The sequence below is a fragment of the Ranitomeya imitator genome, chromosome 1 (assembly GCF_032444005.1).
Source record: "Ranitomeya imitator isolate aRanImi1 chromosome 1, aRanImi1.pri, whole genome shotgun sequence".
NCBI classification, from domain to species: Eukaryota; Metazoa; Chordata; class Amphibia; order Anura; family Dendrobatidae; genus Ranitomeya; species Ranitomeya imitator.
The window spans coordinates 429,693,431-429,714,066 of NC_091282.1; the positions used below are offsets into that span (position 1 = coordinate 429,693,431).

The following is a 20,636-nucleotide window of genomic DNA, read 5'->3' on the forward strand; positions in this document are numbered from 1 at the left end:
AATGCTTTATGGAGATGAAGATTTCATTTTTCAGCACGACCTGGCACCTGCTCACAGTGCCAAAACCACTGGTAAATGGTTTACTGACCATGGTATTACTGTGCTCAATTGGCCTGCCAACTCTCCTGACCTGAACCCCATAGAGAATCTGTGGGATATTGTGAAGAGAAAGTTGAGAGACGCAAGACCCAACACTCTGGATGAGCTTAAGGCCGCTATTGAAGCATCCTGGGCCTCCATAACATCTCAGCAGTGTCACAGGCTGATTGCCTCCATGCCACGCCGCATTGAAGCAGTCATTTCTGCCAAAGGATTCCCGACCAAGTATTGAGTGCATAACTGAACATTATTATTTGATGGTTTTTTTGTTTGTTATTAAAAAACACTTTTATTTGATTGGATGGGTGAAATATGCTAATTTATTGAGACAGGTTTTTTGGGTTATCAGGAGTTGTATGCCAAAATCATCAGTATTAAAACAATAAAAGACCTGACAAATTTCAGTTGGTGGATAATGAATCTATAATATATGAAAGTTTAATTGTAATCATTACATTATGGTAAATAATGAAATTTAACACTATATGCTAATTTTTTGAGAAGGACCTGTATAGGGTATTGTCAAGAGGAAGACGAAACACCAGACCCAACAATGCAGAAGAGCTGAAGGCTGCTATCAAAGCAACCTGGGCTTCCATTAACCCCTCAGCAGTGCCACAGGCTGATCGCCTCCATACCACACCACATTAATGCGTAATTGATGCAAAAGGAGCCCCGACCAAGTATTGACTGAATTTACTGAACATACATTTCAGTAGGCCAACATTTTGGATTTTAAAATAATTCTTTCAAGCTGGTGTTATAAAGTATTCTAATTTACTGAGATAATGACTTTTGGGTTTTCATTGGCTGCAAGCCGTAATCATCAACATTACCAGAAATAAACACATGAAATAGATCACGGTTTGTAATGACTATCTAAAATATGAGTTTCACTTTTTGTATTGAAGAACTGAAATAAATTAACTTTTGGATGATATTCTAATTTTGTTAGACGCACCTGTATATTAGCTGAGAGACACAAGGGCTAAGTAGGCAACAAATGTCTCACTTTATGACCATCCCCAAAATGTGATGGCCCCAGGAATGCATGGTGAACCCCTTTATGTCACAAGGGTGTGAAAGCAAGGAGTTGTTTTTTTTGGGGGGAGATACAGGCACCACTAGTGGAGATATAGGCACCACTTTATTTTATTTTATAAAATATAAACCCGGACTGTTCCTCAGAGTTGAAGAACTAGTGGGTGCTTTTGCATCTCCTAAATATCTACAGATATGACAGTCATGGGGCTGGTAAATCACTTGCCACATATCCCCCTCCTTACTGTAAGCCCTGTATGGTAGAAACCACAGAAGGAATTTAATCTTACACAATGCCAACCACCTCCACCACCCGATATATAGAGCTTACAGATAGAGGGGACCTGTCATGGTGACCGGTTTCCTATGTCATAATCAATGAAACATGTAAAATATGTCCAACTCAACAGTATTTGCAAAACTAAGATAAGACAGGAAAAAACTAGCTTTGAGGAACGAAGTAAAAAAGCGTGCAGCCAATGTAGTAGTGGCAGGCTTACTCACCTGAGACGTATGAAGACATATTAGCACAGTGACTCACTGTGACATCACAAACATCTGAACTGAAATGGAGACAACACCCAGATGTACGGGGCGGTCTACTCTCAACTAGAGTTTCTCTAGATACCGGACTAGTAAAAGCCTTTCTAGCCTTCAGGGATATTGTTCTCTAAGGTGTGACTTACATTGTGGGACTTTTTAAACAGTGCTGCACTTACCACAAAGCAAACAGTACTCAACATTTACATTATAAGGCCTTATCTATGCAGAAGTTGGCCTTGTACTAAATAAGCATCAAGTATTCAACTAAAGGTACCGTCACACTTAAGGTACCGTCACACTAAGCGACGCTGCAGCGATACCGACAACGATCCGGATCGCTGCAGCGTCGCTGTTTGGTCGCTGGAGAGCTGTCACACAGACAGCTCTCCAGCAACCAACGATCCCGAGGTCCCCGGTAACCAGGGTAAACATCAGGTTACTAAGCACAGGGCCGCGCTAAGGCTAGGGTCACATTGCGTTAATGCAATCCGTTTAGCGCTAGCGGATTGCGCTAACGCAATGTTTTCTATGGGGCTGCGGTCGGGGTCGCGGTAACGTCCCCGCTCTCGCAGATCCCCGATCTGCGAGAGCGGGGAACGGACCGCGGGCGCGCCTCGGACGCTGCAAGCAGCGTCCGCGGCGCGCCAGGAATCACTGGCGCGTCGCTAGCGCGTGCCGAACATGGCACGCGCTAGTGAAGCGCGTTCCCATTGCCTTCAATGGGCGCGTTAACGGACGCGTTGCACGGCGTTAATTTCGCCGTGCAACGCTGTCCGTTAAACGCGGTCCCATAACGCAATGGGAACCCAGCCTTAGTAACCCGATGTTTACCCTGGTTACCATCGTTAAAGTAAAAAAACAACCACTACATACTTACCTACCGCTGTCTGTCCCCGGTGCTGTGCTTCTCTGCTCTGGCTGTGAGCGCCAGGCAGCCGGAAAGCAGAGCGGTGACGTCACCGCTGTGCTTTCCGGCCGCTGTGCTCACAGCCAGAGCAGAGAAGCACAGCGCCGGGGACAGACAGCGGTAGGTAAGTATGTAGTGGTTGTTTTTTTACTTTAACGATGGTAACCAGGGTAAACATCGGGTTACTAAGCGCGGCCCTGCGCTTAGTAACCCGATGTTTACCCTGGTTACCAGCGAAGACATCGCTGAATCGGCGTCACACACGCCGATTCAGCGATGTCAGCTGGAGATCCAGCGACAAAATAAAGTACTGGACTTTCCCCAGCGACCAACGATCTCCCAGCAGGGGCCTGATCATTGGTCGCTGTTACACATAACGATTTCGTTAACGATATCGTTGCTACGTTACAAAAAGCAACGATATCGTTATGTGTGACGGTACCTTAAGGGCTAGAATGCCCATACACCCAGGAGATCATAGTGTAGGAGCTGGTCTGGAATTTGCTGGAAGCATGACGGTATGTGCACACGTCAGGATTTCTTGCAGAAATTTTCCTGACAAAAACCGGACATTTCTGCCAGAAATCCGCATGCGTTTTTTTCCGCGTTTTTGACGCTTTTTTTGGTGCATTTTTTCCCAAATGCATAAAATTGCGGGAAAAACGCAGAAAATCCGCAAAAATAATGAACATGCTCATCCATGTGCACAAAACATGCAGAATGCATTCTAAATTATATTAAAAATGCATACATTATGCATTCTGAGTTTTTATAGCGTTTTTAGCGCAAAAAAAAACGCGAAAAAAACCTGAATGTGTGCACATAGCCTTAGAGAGCCCATGGCAAGCTGACAACCCACTGTGTCTGATCAGGTATGGAGGCGGATAATCCATATCAGTTAATCTAATGCGAATGGGTACACGTATCGATGCCGATTAAAGAGGAATAGCAAGGGAAAAGTTTGCATAAAGAGGACTTTCCCACAGGTCCTCTTATTATATTGATGCTGTTGCACTGTGCATACCAGCGGTGACCCCTTTCTGTGCAGGCCCCAATCACATGGGCAGAAAAATGAATGACTGACAGGTTAACTAAGAGTAGTGGCAAGCTGCCGAGGAGCAGGGACTGGCAAGTACCGTACTAATGGTGCCTTGTGTAGCTCTCTCAGGATGCCTCATACATCAGGAGCATGGGGTCTCCAGACCACCTGTGAAATAGACAGGTCTATGCTTCCGCTGTAGTTTATGGAAGCACTGAATCATTAGGCAGTAAGAAAGAAACCCATCATCTATTGTAGAGAGCCACGTGCAGGCACCACCTCTTCCTCTCTAGGGCCTATTCACACAGTTTTATTTACAAGGATTTGGTAGGGGCTTTTATGGCAAATCCACATTAAATGATTCAAATACTCCGTGAATAAACTTCCAATTAGTATTACTGTGAAATCTTCAAAACAACATGAAAGAAGACACAGCACTGTGTGCACTAAAGGAGCTTTTCCCATTACAATCAGTCGGAAACTTATTCAGAGTATTTGATGCGTTTCTATGTGGATTTAGGAGCAGAAGCTACCGTACTTCTAATCCTCGTCAGAGACCTGTGAATGTATCATTAGAGTGCTGATCGGTGGAGCCCTGTAATTGGAATTTGTACCTATCAGACATTTATGGTAATATGAGCGATACCCTTTTATTTTTAGAGTGGTCCCCAGATTGGATCAAAATGATAATGTGGCCCAACGATTAAAAAAAAAAAAAAAAAAGGTTGTGCACCCCTGGTGTATACAATTTTTAGACTGTTTCTTTTCCTTTTTTTTTTTTTTTTTTTATTAAGGTTTTAGAGATCTGGGCCTTTTTATTAAGGTCTAATTTTTATGGTTTTTTACCAAGATTTAACCCTTGCTGACAAACGGCGATTTTCTGTTTTTTGCGCTTTCATTTTTCCCTCCCCTTCTTACAAGAACAATAACAGTTTTATTTTTCCATCGACGTAGGCAAACAAGTTCTTTGATTTTTTTGTGGAACGAGTTGTACTTTTGAATGACACCATCTATTTTATTATATAATGTTCTGAAAAGCAGGAAAAAAGATTCCAAGTGTGTCAAAATAATGAGAAAAGCGCAATTCAGCAATATTTTATCATTTATTGCATTCATTATACAGTAACAATGACTGGGAAATATGATTCTGCCAGTCAGATGATATTTATAGTGATCCGTTTGGGGTAGATCCGATGTTTTAATCACCTCTCGTTGCATTTCTTCTACATTGCTGCCAAAACTGCAATTCTGATTTTTTTTTTTTATCGATACGGAGCTTACTGAAAGGGTTATTTAATTTTATCTTTTGGTAGATCTTACTTTTATTAATATAAAAATACTACATGTTTATTTTTCATTATTATTTCTTAATGAGGGAAAAGGAATGATTTGAACTTTAACAATGTTTTTTGGTTTTATAACATTTTTATTTCATCTTTTACTATATTTTGTAGTCCCAACCTGTCGTCGCCTGATCGCTTGTGCCATATACAGTTATTTCTCAATATAGAGCAAAATATTGAAGTCTTTACTCACACATGAGGCAAAAATTTAAAAGCAACTGCAAGACAAAAAAAAACGTACTTAGGCTCTTATGTGTTTCGAACTACTAGAAATCTCTATTACTAAGGACTGTTAGTCTCTCACGCGTTTAGAACTACTATGTACACATTTTTTTTTTTTGCATCATGTTGTTTGAATAAAGACTAATATTTTTACCTAATTTTTACGGTGCTGGATTTCTATCCTTCTACTTGCTCATTTCACCAGAGGCAAATGATGCCTGAATATTACAGCCATCATCTTCAGTCAAAGTCAGGGAGCCAACATGTGACGTACCAGTCGGTAAGAGGCAAAAAGGGTTGTCCCACTGTCAGGAATCACTGGTATTGCAGGTAGAATTGGCATATGACTGCATGTATGCAAACTAGACATTCTCAGCCTCTCTCAATTACGGTAACTTGTATTGAGAGAAACCAGGCACGTCTAGTCAGAATGTGACCGGAAGTATAACCTCATCTGCAATACTGGTAAATCCTGACAACGTGTGCACCGGTGACTGCAGACTTTGCTATATAAGTGCTTTTTCCCCCATGAGCTCAGCTCTATTTACATGGTACCTACACATGGAATTCAGTGGATTTTGTTGAATAACTGCTAGAGATTACTACGCAAAGGAATATTCCCATCACGTACATTAATGGCGTATCCATGGGATTTCTACAGTATAAGTGGATCCCAACAATAGAACAAACGTCCATCTTGTGAGCGCCTCCATCACATGCTGCTGTCAGTGGAGAGGTGGTTGGAAATCCCAAACAAATGAATTGCAATTCCAACCACCTCTCTACTGACAGCAGACTTGGCGTTGCCATTAATATACAAGATGGACCCCTATAAAGTGAACCCGTCAGAACGGAAAACCTGCATGATTTCAATGGAAAGTGCTTTGAAAACTGGATCCGGATTCAACTTTTCACATGTCCGTTTCACACGTTTTTGGCCGGTTCCGTCACAGTGTGCTTTTTTCGCCGCACAAAAAAAACGTTTTCTCCGTCCGCCGGAAAAGACTATTTGGACAGATCCGGGAAAAAAACGGATGAAACGTCTGGCCATCAGGCGCAATCCGGCGCTAATACAACTATGGGAAAAAAATGGATCCGGCGTAAAAAACAAAAAACGTATCCGTTTTTTTAAAACTTGCCGGATTGTGCCTGAAACAAAAAACCTGATGTGTGAAAGTAGCCTAAGGGTACCGTCACACTATACGATTTACCAACGATCACGACCAGCGATACGACCTGGCCGTGATCGTTGGTAAGTCGGAGTGTGGTCGCTGGAGAGCTGTCACACAGACAGCTCTCCAGCGACCAACGATGCCGAGGTCCCCGGGTAACCAGGGTAAACATCGGGTTACTAAGCGCAGGACCGCGCTTAGTAACCCGATGTTTACCCTGGTTACCAGCGTAAAAAAAAACAAACAGTACATACTTACATTCCGGTGTCTGTCCCTTGCCGTCTGCTTCCCGCACTGACTGACTGCCGGCCGTAAAGTGAAAGCACAGCACAGCGGGGCCGGCAGTCAGTGAGTGCGGAAGCAGACGGCAAGGGACCTGACGGACACCGGAATGTAAGTATGTACTGTTTGGTTTTTTTTACATTTACGCTGGTAACCAGGGTAAACATCGGGTTACTAAGCGCGGTCCTGCGCTTAGTAACCCGATGTTTACCCTGGTTACAAGCGAACGCATCGCTAGATCGGTGTCACACACACCGATCTAGCGATGACAGCGGGAGAGCTAGCGAAGAAAGAATGTTCCAAACGATCTGCTACGACGTACGATTCTCAGCAGGATCCCTGATCGCTGCTGCGTGTCAGACACAGCGATATCGTATGGATATCGCTGGAACGTCACGAATCGTACCGTCGTAGCGATCGAAATGGCACTGTGTGACGGTACCCTAATATGACCAAACTCCCCCTGGGTTGTTTGTTCTCAGAAGCTGCTCATACGACACAAGCCCAGTAGTAAAATAACCATGAGGGGATCTATATGAATTACTAGCCAGCTTGTGAGACGTGTTCCCACATCTTCCATTACAGAATACCAAGAGGAGTGAGGGCCCTCTATGAGGAAATATGGGAGGAACAAAATGTAGTAAGTGCTTGTAGAGTATGGACCATTATATAGTGGCAGTGATCCAACTAAGAATTGTTGAATAACAAACATATCCTACTATAAGGCTCTGTTCACATGCAACATTTTGCTGCATTTTTTTCTGAAGCCAAAACCTGCTCTTTTGGTCGGAAAAACACTGAGCTCAAAATGCCTGCTTTTCGCATTTGTGGCACTTTTTTTTGCAGCGTTTTTTTTTTTTGGTGCAAATCCTGTCATTATATTAACTTGAGGATATGGGGTTAATCTGCAGGTTAAAAGCGTTCTAAAGCAGTGAGGCCGCCACACTGGAAGCGCAGCGTCAGTCACCGCTCAGTACATAGTGAGCGGCAGCTGTACCCATGCCATGGCATTGACTGACAGCCGGCTCAGCAATGTATTAGCACTGAGCCAGCTGTCTGTCCGAGTACTGAGTGGTGACTCAACGACTGAAAGCCCGAGGTAGCCGGGAGGAATAAAGTTCACTTCCTCCAGGCAGCCAGGCTTTCAGTGCAGTGGCCACACAGCATCAGAATGCTTTTAACCTGCAGACTGACCCCCATATATCAACAGGTTAATAGCGTATTTTGACATGATAGATCCCCTTTATTAAAATTAGTTGTATTCACTATAAGCACTACAAGCACTTGCTTTCTATATCTGAAGGAATGCTGCAAAACACTGAATTGAAGCAGCATATGTTGGAGGAGGTGCTCAGTTAAAATTAAAAATCCAGTGAAAGGGTCTCTTTAGAGGAAAAGCAACTTGGTCACACGGATGTATTTTCCTATTAAAGGGAACTTGACAGCTGATACAAGCTGCATAATCTTAGGGCAGCATGTACCAGACACGGGCTGTATGATTTCAGCCAGGTATGTTTGTCTCTGAAAAGCTGCAACCATGGCTGTGGAGTCGGAGTCTGTGTCCATTTTGGTTGAGTCAGAATAAAATGGACTGACTCAGACTCCTAAAACGTATAATAAATTGGGTAAGTTGGGCGTCGTGGTCCGGGGCCTCCCATCTTCATCAGATGACATCCTCTTCTTGTCTTCACGCTGCGGCTCCGGCGCAGGCGTACTTTGTCTGCCCTGTTGAAGGCAGAGCAAAGTACTGCAGTGCGCAGGTGCCGGGCCTCTCTGACCTTTCCCTGCGCACTGCAGTACTTTGCCCTCAACAGGGCAGACAAAGTAGCCGTGAAGACAAGAAGAGGACGTCATCCTATGAAGATGGGAGGCCCTGGACCGGACCACGACGCCCATCGGATCGGACCGCCCAGGTGAGTATAATCTAACCTCTTTTTCTCATCTTTCAGGATACATTGGGGGCTTATCTACAGCATTCCAGAATGCTGTAGATAAGCCCCTGATGCTGGTGGGCTTAGCTCACCTTCGATTTTGGGGGTGACAGGTTCCCTTTAATAAAAGCCGCACAGGAGTCTAGTTGGCCAGGCGGGTCTCTGGAAACTTCTCCCATCCACTCCCCTGTAGTAACGGTTCTCTTCCAGCATGTGTGGTGACCCGCCTTTCTGACTAGTCACACGTGTGGCTCAGACCCTGGCAGCTATTTGAAATATGTTTTTCTTTGAAACGCCGAGGCATTTCAGAGTCTAACATACCAGGCTGAGATCATAAAGCCACTGTGAATCAGACATTGAAGGCCTCTCACCAAACTTCTTATTACCTAAACCTGTGTAAATCTATATCTGGTGTAGCGCAAGTGCAGTAATATAGTCACCGATTGCGGTCTTCCCCAGTTTGCAGCGCCGCTCCGGTCCTCTTATCACATGATGTCTATTCCAACTTGCCATATCACGTTGGGGTCCATTGTGTGAGCCAGATGTCACTTTTACAATGTAAACCTATTGAGCTGATGTTCCATAGACTTCTATCATAAAAGCGAATTGTGGCTCATACATGGACCCCAATGTGATCCATCGAGTTGGAATAGCCGCTATGACCCAGAAGAGGACCGGAGAACGAATCCAGCGATTGGAGAGTACGGTGTTAATGCATCTACACTACATAAATTATATATTTAAAACAAGTTTAGGCCAAAAAACTAAATGCAAAAAAAAAAAAAAAAGTGTGTGGGGGGAGTGCATCTTTAAGTGACATCATAGCCTCTTTGAAATGACGGATCTCTTTCAAGAATGGTTTTATATATAGTACTAATGTGGCAGGCACGCGCTTTATGGAAGAAGTGTCAGATTTCAGATAAAAGCTTTATTGTTCTCTAAACTCATTCTAGTTTTCCCAAAGGCATTAGCAGGAAGCTGGTGGAGAGCGTGTACACTCCCTGGCACTGCAGCCGCGAGGCAGCACACGACTGTCACTCACCACTTCCTAGGCTGAGACAACGGCTTGTACTTGCTGAATTTCACACGCCATTCCAACACTTCTCTGCAGCGCTGGCATACTCCATCATGTTGTTTGCAGTTTATCTTCTAAAACACAAAAAATATAGAAGTCAATACACATAAGGAAAAATAATATATTTATCTAAAAAATATAGGACTTTCAACTGCAAATCAAACACACTCAGGTCTAGTGCTGGCACAGGTACTGTTTACTGATCCGGATAAGCAGATACTGGCCACACCACTGCATAATACAAGTGAAATGCCAGCCATATGCCTCACGTATCTATAGTTAGGGTCAGAAACACCTTCATGGGATATGAATTGGTAAGTTACCGACGCCTAATAACTTACCAACAAACAACGAATGGGGTGGATGCTGAGAATGCACTTAAAGGGAACCTGTCAGCAGGATTGTGCACAGTAACCTACAGATAGTGTCAGGTTGGCGCTGTTTTACTGATTACAATGATACCTCGGTTGATGAAATCCGCCTTGTGGTTGTTGTTTAATCTTTATTTTCAGTGTTTAGTTAATGATATGCCCGTGCTCCAGGGCGGCCTTCATAATAACTGCAGACAGGTCACTGATCCGTCACTGACCTGCCCCCTAGTAGTTTGCATAATGAATGCCTGTACATACATACATAGGCCCAGGAGACAAAGATGGCTCTGGTGGATTGAGCTTTCAGCAACTCCAGAGAGGATAGATTCTGGCGCTTAGACGATTCACAGATTGTTCAAGCATTTTTCGAGATCTTCTTCCCTTTATTGGGTCCACAGTGTTGTACAAAAAAAATTATCTTTTCTCCAGGCCTCTGTTGTAGTTAGCAGAGAATAGTTCTCCTCTTAATAATTCTTCATTTTGCTATTTGTCGGACTATCTGTCATGTTTGTCAGACAGTTATATACAATGGTCAAATATGCAAATACAATAGTGGTAGGACAAAAAATATAAGTAGAAGGATCATATCAATTACCAGGTTGATGCTTGACCATGTGTGCGCTAGGCCACATGGGGCATGGGCTGCGAGCCGGCTCCTAGGTCCTTCACAGCACGTTACTCGATGTGACCCCCTGTCTAAGTTGACCAAATGCATAACAGAGGCCACATGGCTTTTCAGAAGCCTTTATCACCTTTGGGTCACTCCCCTCCTGCCTTCTGTGCTGAACCCAAATCCCCTCCCTTTGCCTCTAGTAGCTAAAAACTCCAAAACTTAAAGGGAACCGGTCACCCCCCTCAGGCATTTGAAACTAAAAGAGCCACCTTGTGCAGCACTAATGCTGCATTCTGACAAGGTGGCTCTTTTAGTTACAAACGCCTGTACACGCTGAAATAATCACTTAAAAAATGTGCCCCCACATACCCTGAAATCGCCCCGGGGGCGGGACTTTCCTTCCTAATTAGACGCAGCACAGCCGTCACTCCGGGTGCTGCCTCCTCTTGCTGCATTATCATCCCCGGCACCTGCGCTGTAAGTTTTTTTTCCGGGCATGCGCAGTTGCGCTGCCCTTCGTACTTACAGCGCAGGTGACGGGGACCTTAATGCAGCAAGAGGAGGCAGCGCCCGGAGTGACGGCTGTGCTGCGTCTAATTAGGAAGGAAAGTCCCGCCCCAGGGACAATTTCAGGGTATGAGGGGGCAGATTTTATAAGTGTTTATTTCGGCATGTGCAGGCATTTGTAACTAAAAAGCCACCTTGTCAGAATGCAGCCTTAGTGCTGCACAAGATGGCTCTCTTAGTTACAAATGCCTGAAGGGGTGACAGGTTCCCTTTAAGCCGAGTCATAACGCTTTAATGGACTGTTCTAGGGAGGCGGTTTTGGCTATCGCGTTCCTACTGGCCATTCTACGTATCTCCCCTCCCTGGGGATGTTAGAACAGATTGAGACCCTGGGATGTGTTCGGTCCGTTCCAAAGATCTTGACAATGTACACGATGTACGGCTAGTACATAAAAGTATCTCCATAACTCCTTATGGAATTACGTTTCTAGAATGTTCTTTGGCAGTTTCAGCATGACTCTATATTGCAAACAAGCCTGTAGTCCTGCTCTGAGCTACTGGCCCAAGGTGTGAGATCTGTCACTCACAGCATTTGGAGGCTTGACCTCTCTGCTGAGCTAAGTGCCAGCTTTCTCCTTGAGGCTTTGGGAATATTGGACTTCCTGCTGCGTCCCTGCTGGTCAAAGCACAGGGGGGTTTATAATCCCAGGCCAAATAGGATACAAATGATTTGCATGAATTTTTATCTCCAATATTCTTCACAGATTGGTCTAGGTTGAGCGTCTAGGATCTTAAGGTAGGGGCTCCCTGAGGGCCTGGATTTCACTAAAGGTACTGTCACACTCAGCAACTTTGCAATGAGAACGACAGCGATCCGTGACGTTGCAGCATCCTGGATAGCGATCTTGTTGTGTTTGACACGCAGCAGCGATCTGGATCCCGCTGTGATATCGCTGGTCAGAGCTAGAAGTCCAGAACTTTATTTCGTTGTCAGGTCGGCGTGATTCGTCCTGTTTGACAGCAAAAGCAACGATGCCTGCAATGTTTTACATGGAGCGAACAACCAGCGAGAACGATAAGTGAGTCGCCGTTACGTCACTGGATCGCTCCTGCATCGTTCTGGAGCTGCTGTGTTTGACGTCTCCTAGCGACCTAAACAGCGACGCTCCAGCGATCGGCTCGTTGTCTATATCGCTGCAGCGTTGCTGAGTGTGACGGTACCTTTACTCTCCTAGCTGTTATGATAACTAGGAATGCTGCTTTCCATGACAGCTTATCTATATGTACGAAGGTCATCGGTTCAGAAGGAAGAATAGTTAGACCCTTGAGGACAATAGTGAAATCCCAAGATAAGATTCCATTGGATCTTTCTGAGTGCATTGAGAGTCTGCAGTCATAAATCTCCTTATGGAGCGATGATCCGTCAGATTTCTAATCGAAACAGGAGCGTAAGGTTAACACTTGGACCTATTAGGTTTAAAACCCTTTGATAAGCCCTCCTGCAATGTCCGGGTGAAAAGGATCCCGAGGAAGAAACCCATACCATAACCTGAAGGTTTTCCATGTTTTTGCACAGGTGGTATTTGTAATCTGCTTCCAGCTCTTCTGGAAGGCATGAATTACTGCTTCTGAGAGGCCTGTAGCCTTTAAGATTGAGGCTTCAGAAGCAAAGCAGCCAGTTTCTGGGGAGGTCAGATGATAGATCGGACCCTGATGCAGCAGGTTGTGGACCGGAGGAAGGACCAGTGGACCCTCTAGCTTCAGACTGTTTAGCATCTAAAATCATCCCGTTTTTGTCCGTATTGGTGCTATGAGGATAGTCTTGACCACTTCTATTCTGATTTTTGTAGTGTTCTTGGCAGCAAAGGGATCAGAGGAAATGTATAAGATAGCTCGACCTTCCAAGGATGGTTGAATGCATCTACTGTTCGCTGAAGCGTCTTTGGGATCCAGTGAAAAGTATGGTTTTACTTTTACGTTTTGCAAACAGATCTACCTCTGGATATCCTAATCTTCTTGTAATCATCTGAAAAATATCTGTTTTCAGTCTCCATGGCCGGGATGTACCGTATTTTTTGTATTATAAGACGCTCCCCAAATTTTGAGGAGAAAAATAGGATTTTTTTTTTTTTTTTTTTAAATAAAATCGTGGTGCTTCTTATAATCCATACGTCTTTATTGCTTACCGGGGTGGTGGAGGCGGCGGTGAAGCGGGGTCCCAGGGTCACTGCCGGAGAAGGCAGAAGTGGGGTGATGCTGCAGACTGGGATGAGGAGGTGTTCGATGAGTGGTGCGCTGCTGCTACGGGTGTCTTCGATGCTGCTGCGGGGGGGCTCTGCCAACATTTAGTGAAAGGTCAGAGCCCCCCGCAGTTCCATGGTTTCCTGTGTGGTGAACTCCGGGAAAATGGCCGTCGGGGGTGGCGCATGCGTAGATGGAGATCTCGGCACTAAGATCTCGGGAGATGAGATCTCAGTCCCAATCCCCGGACCTTAAGCCGATGGCACACTTGCATGTTTGCACTAAAAATGCCAATTCTGAGGCAAAGCCAACAAATGCCAAAAATTGTGGGATGTAGTGTAAGCATCCTGGGCTGGAATAACAGTTGACAGGTGCCAGATGTTGGATGACAGTGCAACATAGATGTGAAGCAGTTCTAAAAAGCTGTGGGTATACAACTAATTATTAGGTTAGTGATTCACAGGACTGCAAAATCCACAAAAAAAGTACAATATTTATTGGAATATAAAACTCACTTATTTCCTCCAAAAGTGTGGAGGAAAATGGGGTATCGGCTCTGGCTCTGGTGGGGGAGTGTCAGGAGCTGACGGCTGCGACTTACTCCCGTGCCCGCTGCTAAAGAGAAATGAATATTCACTGCCATGGGCGTGGAATGCGATATTCATTTCTTTTAGTAGTGTGGACACGTGACCGCCCGACAGCTGCAGGAAGCCGGCTGCTGACACTGTGTACGCTACTTAAGAACGAGCAAGGAATACTCACTGCTCTCCAGGCACATAGTGCCGGCGTGAAGACCAAAAGGAAAAAGCCAAACATATGGTCAGAAAGAGATAGGAACAATTATATAAATCAAATACCTTTATTGTTGTATATATTGGTAAGTGGTAGCACCTTACACATAAATGCACACACGGTTAAAAGTAAAATAAAGTGAAGAGATTAAAAAAATATAGATGATCCATAATGCCAACAAGGTGAAAATTATAACACACTTAGTATAAATCAGTATGCCATATAATAATAGCTATAAATTAACATCTATAATATAACGCTGGGAGCGCCACTCTGTCCCTCCACTTTATAGACTGCGCAAGCGCAAACGCCTGCGCAGTCTGGACCCCACAGAGTGACGCAGCCCAGGAGATCGCGGTATGCGTAAGCAGTGAACGCATATCGCGATCTCCGATGGAGAAATGGGGACGTGCCAGGAGGGAGAGTATGCAATATTTACCTGTTTTCGTTCCACCGCTGCACGCCGCTCATTCTTCTGCCTCCTCTGCCTGTGACGTTCAGGTCAGAGAGCGCGATGACGTAGATAGTGCGCGCCCTCTGACTGAACAGTCACAGCTAGAGGACCGGAAAGATGGAGCAGCGCACAGCGGTGGAACGGGGACAGGTGAATATAGCAAGTGCCGGGGGCCTGAACCAGCGGCGACTCCGGCACCTGACCCATTGCGCACCGGTGTCCCCGCCTGCTCAGGCCCCCGGCACCCAATGACCATAGGTGAGTATGCCATTTTTTGTTTTTTTTAATCGCAGCTTCATACGGGGCATATGCTATGGAGCATCTTATGAGGGCCATCAACCTTTATGGAGCAGCGTACGAGGTACAGTTAGGGCCAGAAATATTTGGACAGTGACACAATTTTCGCGAGTTGGGCTCTGCATGCCACCACATTGGATTTGAAATGAAACCTCTACAACAGAATTCAAGTGCAGATTGTAACGTTTAATTTGAAGGGTTGAACAAAAATATCTGATAGAAAATGTAGGAATTGTACACATTTCTTTACAAACACTCCACATTTTAGGAGGTCAAAAGTAATTGGACAAATAAACATAACCCAAACAAAATATTTTTATTTTCAATATTTTGTTGCAAATCCTTTGGAGGCAATCACTGCCTTAAGTCTGGAACCCATGGACATCACCAAACGCTGGGTTTCCTCCTTCTTAATGCTTTGCCAGGCCTTTACAGCCGCAGCCTTCAGGTCTTGCTTGTTTGTGGGTCTTTCCGTCTTAAGTCTGGATTTGAGCAAGTGAAATGCATGCTCAATTGGGTTTAGATCTGGAGATTGACTTGGCCATTGCAGAATGTTCCACTTTTTGGCACTCATGAACTCCTGGGTAGCTTTGGCTGTATGCTTGGGGTCATTGTCCATCTGTACTATGAAGCGCCGTCCAATCAACTTTGCAGCATTTGGCTGAATCTGGGCTGAAAGTATATCCCGGTACACTTCAGAATTCATCCGGCTACTCTTGTCTGCTCTTATGTCATCAATAAACACAAGTGACCCAGTGCCATTGAAAGCCATGCATGCCCATGCCATCACGTTGCCTCCACCATGTTTTACAGAGGATGTGGTGTGCCTTGGATCATGTGCCGTTCCCTTTCTTCTCCAAACTTTTTTCTTCCCATCATTCTGGTACAGGTTGATCTTTGTCTCATCTGTCCATAGAATACTTTTCCAGAACTGAGCTGGCTTCTTGAGGTGTTTTTCTGCAAATTTAACTCTGGCCTGTCTATTTTTGGTATTGATGAATGGTTTGCATCTAGATGTGAACCCTTTGTATTTACTGTCATGGAGTCTTCTCTTTACTGTTGACTTAGAGACAGATACACCTACTTCACTGAGAGTGTTCTGGACTTCAGTTGATGTTGTGAACGGGTTCTTCTTCACCAAATTAAGTATGCGGCGATCATCCACCACTGTTGTCATCCGTGGACGCCCAGGCCTTTTTGAGTTCCCAAGCTCACCAGTCAATTCCTTTTTTCTCAGAATGTACCCAACTGTTGATTTTGCTACTCCAAGCATGTCTGCTATCTCTCTGATGGATTTTTTCTTTTTTTTCAGCCTCAGGATGTTCTGCTTCACCTCAATTGAGAGTTCCTTTGACCGCATGTTGTCTGCTCACAGCAACAGCTTCCAAATGCAAAACCACACACCTGGAATCCACCCCTGACCTTTTAACTACTTCATTGATTACAGGTTAACGAGGGAGACGCCTTCAGAGTTAATTGCAGCCCTTAGAGTCCATTGTCCAATTACTTTTGGTCCCTTGAAAAAGAGGACGCTATGCATTACAGAGCTATGATTCCTAAACCCTTTCTCCGATTTGGATGTGGAAACTATCATATTGCAGCTGGGAGTGTGCACTTTCAGCCCATATTATATATATATAATTGTATTTCTGAACATGTTTTTGTAAACAGCTAAAATAACAAAACTTGTGTCACTGTCCAAATATTTCTGGCCCTAACTGTATATGGATGGGAGCAGCACATGACAGCACGGGGGGAGCAGGATGGGAGCAGCACATGACAGCACGGGGGGAGCAGGATGGGAGCAGCACATGACAGCACGGGGGGAGCAGGATGGGAGCAGCACATGACAGCACGGGGAGCAGCACATGACAGCACGGGGGAGCAGGATGGGAGCAGCACATGACAGCACGGGGGAGCAGGATGGGAGCAGCACATGACAGCACGGGGGAGCAGGATGGGAGCAGCACATGACAGAACGGGGGAGCAGGATGGGAGCAGCACATGACAGAACGGGGGAGCAGGATGGGAGCAGCACATGACAGAACGGGGGAGCAGGATGGGAGCAGCACATGACAGAACGGGGGAGCAGGATGGGAGCAGCACATGACAGAACGGGGGAGCAGGATGGGAGCAGCACATGACAGAACGGGGGAGCAGGATGGGAGCAGCACATGACAGCACAAGGGAGCAGGATGGGAGCAGCACGGGAGCAGCACATGACAGAATGGGGGCGCAGGATGGGAGCAGCACATGACAGAACGGGGGCGCAGGATGGGAGCACCACATGACAGGATTGGGGTGCAGGATGGAAGCACATGACAGGATGCGGGCTCAGGAAGAGAGTAGCACATGACAAGATGGAGGCGCACAAAACAGGATGAGGGTGCATGATGGGGGCTGCACGTGACAGGATGGGGGCGCAAGATGGTAGCAGCACATGACAAGATTAGGGCGCAGGATGGGGGCTGCACATACCAGGTTGGAGACAATATCCATATACCAATATAAATGCTTGCCACAGGGCATAGAACGGGTTCAATAGCTAGTTAGTATATACTGCTACACAGTCATCACAGATACTAGGCCATGACTAAAGTGCAAAGAAATATTATAAACATAGGAGTATAACCTTAGTGATATTATTACTGAATTGGACTTGCACGAGTTAAATGAGAGCAGAAAAAGTGCTATGTGTATTTATATAAGCTGCTACAAAGTCAGCTTAAAGGGAATCTGCCACCCCAAAATTGGCCTATAAGCTAAGGCCACAGCTATCAGGGGCTCATCTACGGCATTCTGTAATGCTGTAGATAAGCCCCCCGATGTAGCCTAATGGATAAGAAAAAGAAGTTATATTAAACTCACCCAGGGGCGGTCAGGTCCGATGGGCGTTGCGGTCCAGCGCCTCCCATCTTCATACGATGTCGTCCTATTCTTTGCTTCCTGCCGTGGCTCCTGCGCAGGCGTACTGAATTGCCCTGCTGAGGGCAGCGTAAAGTACTGCAATGCGCAGGCGCTGGGCCTCTCTGACCTTTCCCGGCGCCTGCGCACTGCAGTACTTTGCTCTGCCCTCAACAGGACAGATAAAGTACGCCTGCGCAGGAACCGTGACATGAAGAAAAGAAGAGGACGTCATTGCATGAAGATGGGAGGCGCCGGACCCGGACCGCCCCTGGGTGAGTATAATCTAACTTGTTTTTCTTTTTTTTCAGGTTACATCGGGGGCTTATATACAGCATTACAGAATGCGTGGTGTGGTGGTGAGGAGGTGGGATGGGGTCAAGCGCACAGGTGGTGAGGTGTGATTTGGAGAGGAGACAATTAAGTGATCTTGGAGAGGGAGGTTATGGGGTTTGGGCATTGGTCTAGTATACAAAGGGGTTGTGGTGGTTGAACAATGAAGACTTGCCTTGTTTGGTCGATCTTATTTTTAAAGTGTATGGCAAAGTCCTCAGCAGAGGTGAGGGAGGTTGGAGGGGGCAGTGGGGGGCGGAGGAGGGAGTTAAAGGTTTTGAATAACTGTTTGGGGTTGTAGGATAGGGAAGATATGAGGGTTGTGAAGTAGGCCTGTTTAGCAGAGGTGAGAGCAGATTTGAAAGCAAGTGTTGCCTGTTTGAATGCAGTGAAGTCTTCTTGCGAATGTGTTTTCTTCCAATGCCGCTCCGCAACCCTGGACACTTGCCGGAGCTTTTTAGTGGTGTTATTGTGCCAGGGTTGTCTATTCATACGTCGCACTCTGCCATGAACGAGAGGGGCAACTGTGTCAATAGCTGATGCGAGAGTGGCACTGTCTGTGTCATGGACAGCGTGTGGCAGTCTAGGTGTGCAAGTTTCTGTGGGGGTGCGCATGTTGCTGGACATGGGTGACCGGTGAGGACAGGGATGAGAAGGTGAGCAGATGGTGGTCGGATAGAGGGAGAGGGGAGGTGGTGAAGTTAGTTAGAGAGCAAAGATGGGTGAAGACAAGGTCTAGTGTATGTCTGTCTGTGTGGGTGGCTGAGGAGGACCACTGAGCAAGTCCAAAAGATGAAGTAAGGGACCGGAGTTTGGAGGCTGTTGACTGAAGGGTATCAGTGGGGATGTTGAAGTCACCCATGATGATGGTGGGAATGTCAGCAGAGAGAAAGTGAAGCCAGGTGGAGAATTGGTCAATAAAGGCAATGGCCGGGCCCGGACTTCAGAAGAGGGGAGGATAAGGGAGGGAAGAGGTGGGATTGGGTTAAAGGTGCAGTTAGAAGAAAGGAGAAGGCCCACTCCTCCACCATGTCTGTTGCCACTAGTGTAAGGGGGGCAGTAGCTGGATGTGGCTCTCAATGTCAGAAAGGTTGGGGACCTCTGCTATAAGTAATGTGCCTGATATTCTGGCTGAATTCCTCTTTCCATGCTTAAACCGTAGGGAGGGAGGCGTGGGGCGCGGAGCAGAGCCCCGGAGGGAGGCGTGGGGCGCGGAGCAGAGCCCCGGAGGGAGGCGTGGGTGGGTATAGCGGGCAGCTATGGCTACCAACAGCGGAGCGCTTCCCACCTTGGTCTTGGAGCTGCTGTCATACTTGTCGTTCTTGAACACCGTCACGTTCCGGTGTTTCTGCGCCCGGGAGCGCTGCACATTTCCCCTCTGAGAACTCATGCTGAAGGAATGTCCCGCTCAGGGTGCCGTAGCCACAGTTCCCATGGAACACTCCGCTACTGGCTACTCACTCACTTGTGAGCGCTATGCTATTGGACTAGACGCCTGTCACTCACGCTGACGACAGAGCCCACCTCCTCAGCATGGAGCTTGGTTTTGCAAACCATCACAGTCAGGGCGCTTTATGATTGGGTAACAAGACAGAACACTAATAATCTCATTGGTTGGACTCATACTGTGACGTAGCCTCGTTTCTCACGGTCTAATTGGCTATGACAGGCGCTAGTGCCCCGCCCACCAATAATAGCAGAGGCAGCAGCAGCGCCTGGAGACTCCTCCCCGCACTCCCCCCGGTCAGTCGGTGCTGTGTCTTGTTGCTACCAGTGCGGTGTCCCGTGTGCTTCACTGCGGCAGCGCCTGTGCGGGAAATAGCGGGGCTGCCCTCTGTCCTCGCACCGGGAGGTGAGCACGTCGCACTGCAGCTGGCACCTTACGGGCGGCACAGTACAGCGAGCGCCTTGTTGACCTGCGGCGCCGGCGGGACGGACAGAAGCGCCTATGTCAGCGGCACAGCGCCAGCAGCCGGGGTATGACGCATAGCGGCGAGCTAGAAGGAAGACAGCAGTGACGTCATTGAGCGAGTGGCGTGACGTCACGCAGAGACCCCGTGAGCGGAGTACAGGCCTGAGCCGTGATCGCACCCGCCGCCGTCCCCGCACTCAGCAGGTCAGTACTGTGCTGCCCCTAGTGGTGGGACCAGACATGCTGGGTATCGGCGTGGTGCCTGCTGGGAGCCCCTCAATGCGCTGCGGGGACCCCCTGGTCTGGGGGTGGCGCGGGACTGGCACCTGGAAACTGGCAGCAAACTTTATTCACGGCTATAGGTGGCTCTACTGCTCCCTGTTATCTGCCTAGTCTGTAGATCATGGTCTCGATCAGGTGAATATTAGCAGCAGGATGCCGCAGCGTCTGCCAGCTCTGGCTCTACCGGAGCTAATGATCACAGCGGTTCCCTCTGGAGCAGGGCCGGTAATAAAACGGGTAGCTGCCATGTATACAGCGGCCCGGGATATGCAGGCA

The 20,636-nt window shown here is 46.7% G+C and overlaps 2 protein-coding genes across 3 annotated transcripts in view; one reads left to right on the forward strand and one right to left on the reverse strand.

The window, feature by feature from the left end:
- The window catches only part of C1H9orf85 (chromosome 1 C9orf85 homolog), a 33,560-nt gene extending 13,956 nt beyond the window's left edge, over window positions 1-19,604 (reverse strand). The window contains exons 1-2 of the mRNA XM_069763462.1: window positions 19,455-19,604; window positions 9,622-9,728 (exon numbers count right to left, since the gene is read on the reverse strand). Coding sequence (XP_069619563.1) covers window positions 9,622-9,728; window positions 19,455-19,556 — 209 coding nt within the window. The 5' untranslated portion in view covers window positions 19,557-19,604. The remainder of the gene's footprint in view (window positions 1-9,621; window positions 9,729-19,454) is intronic.
- A 236-nt stretch (window positions 19,605-19,840) lies between these two features.
- ABHD17B (abhydrolase domain containing 17B, depalmitoylase) overlaps window positions 19,841-20,636 on the forward strand; it is a 30,142-nt gene continuing 29,346 nt past the window's right edge. The window contains exon 1 of one of the 2 annotated variants that reach the window (XM_069763475.1): window positions 19,841-20,282. The gene's annotated coding sequence lies outside the window, so the exon portion shown is untranslated. The remainder of the gene's footprint in view (window positions 20,283-20,636) is intronic. The other variant, XM_069763482.1, reaches the window with a different exon arrangement.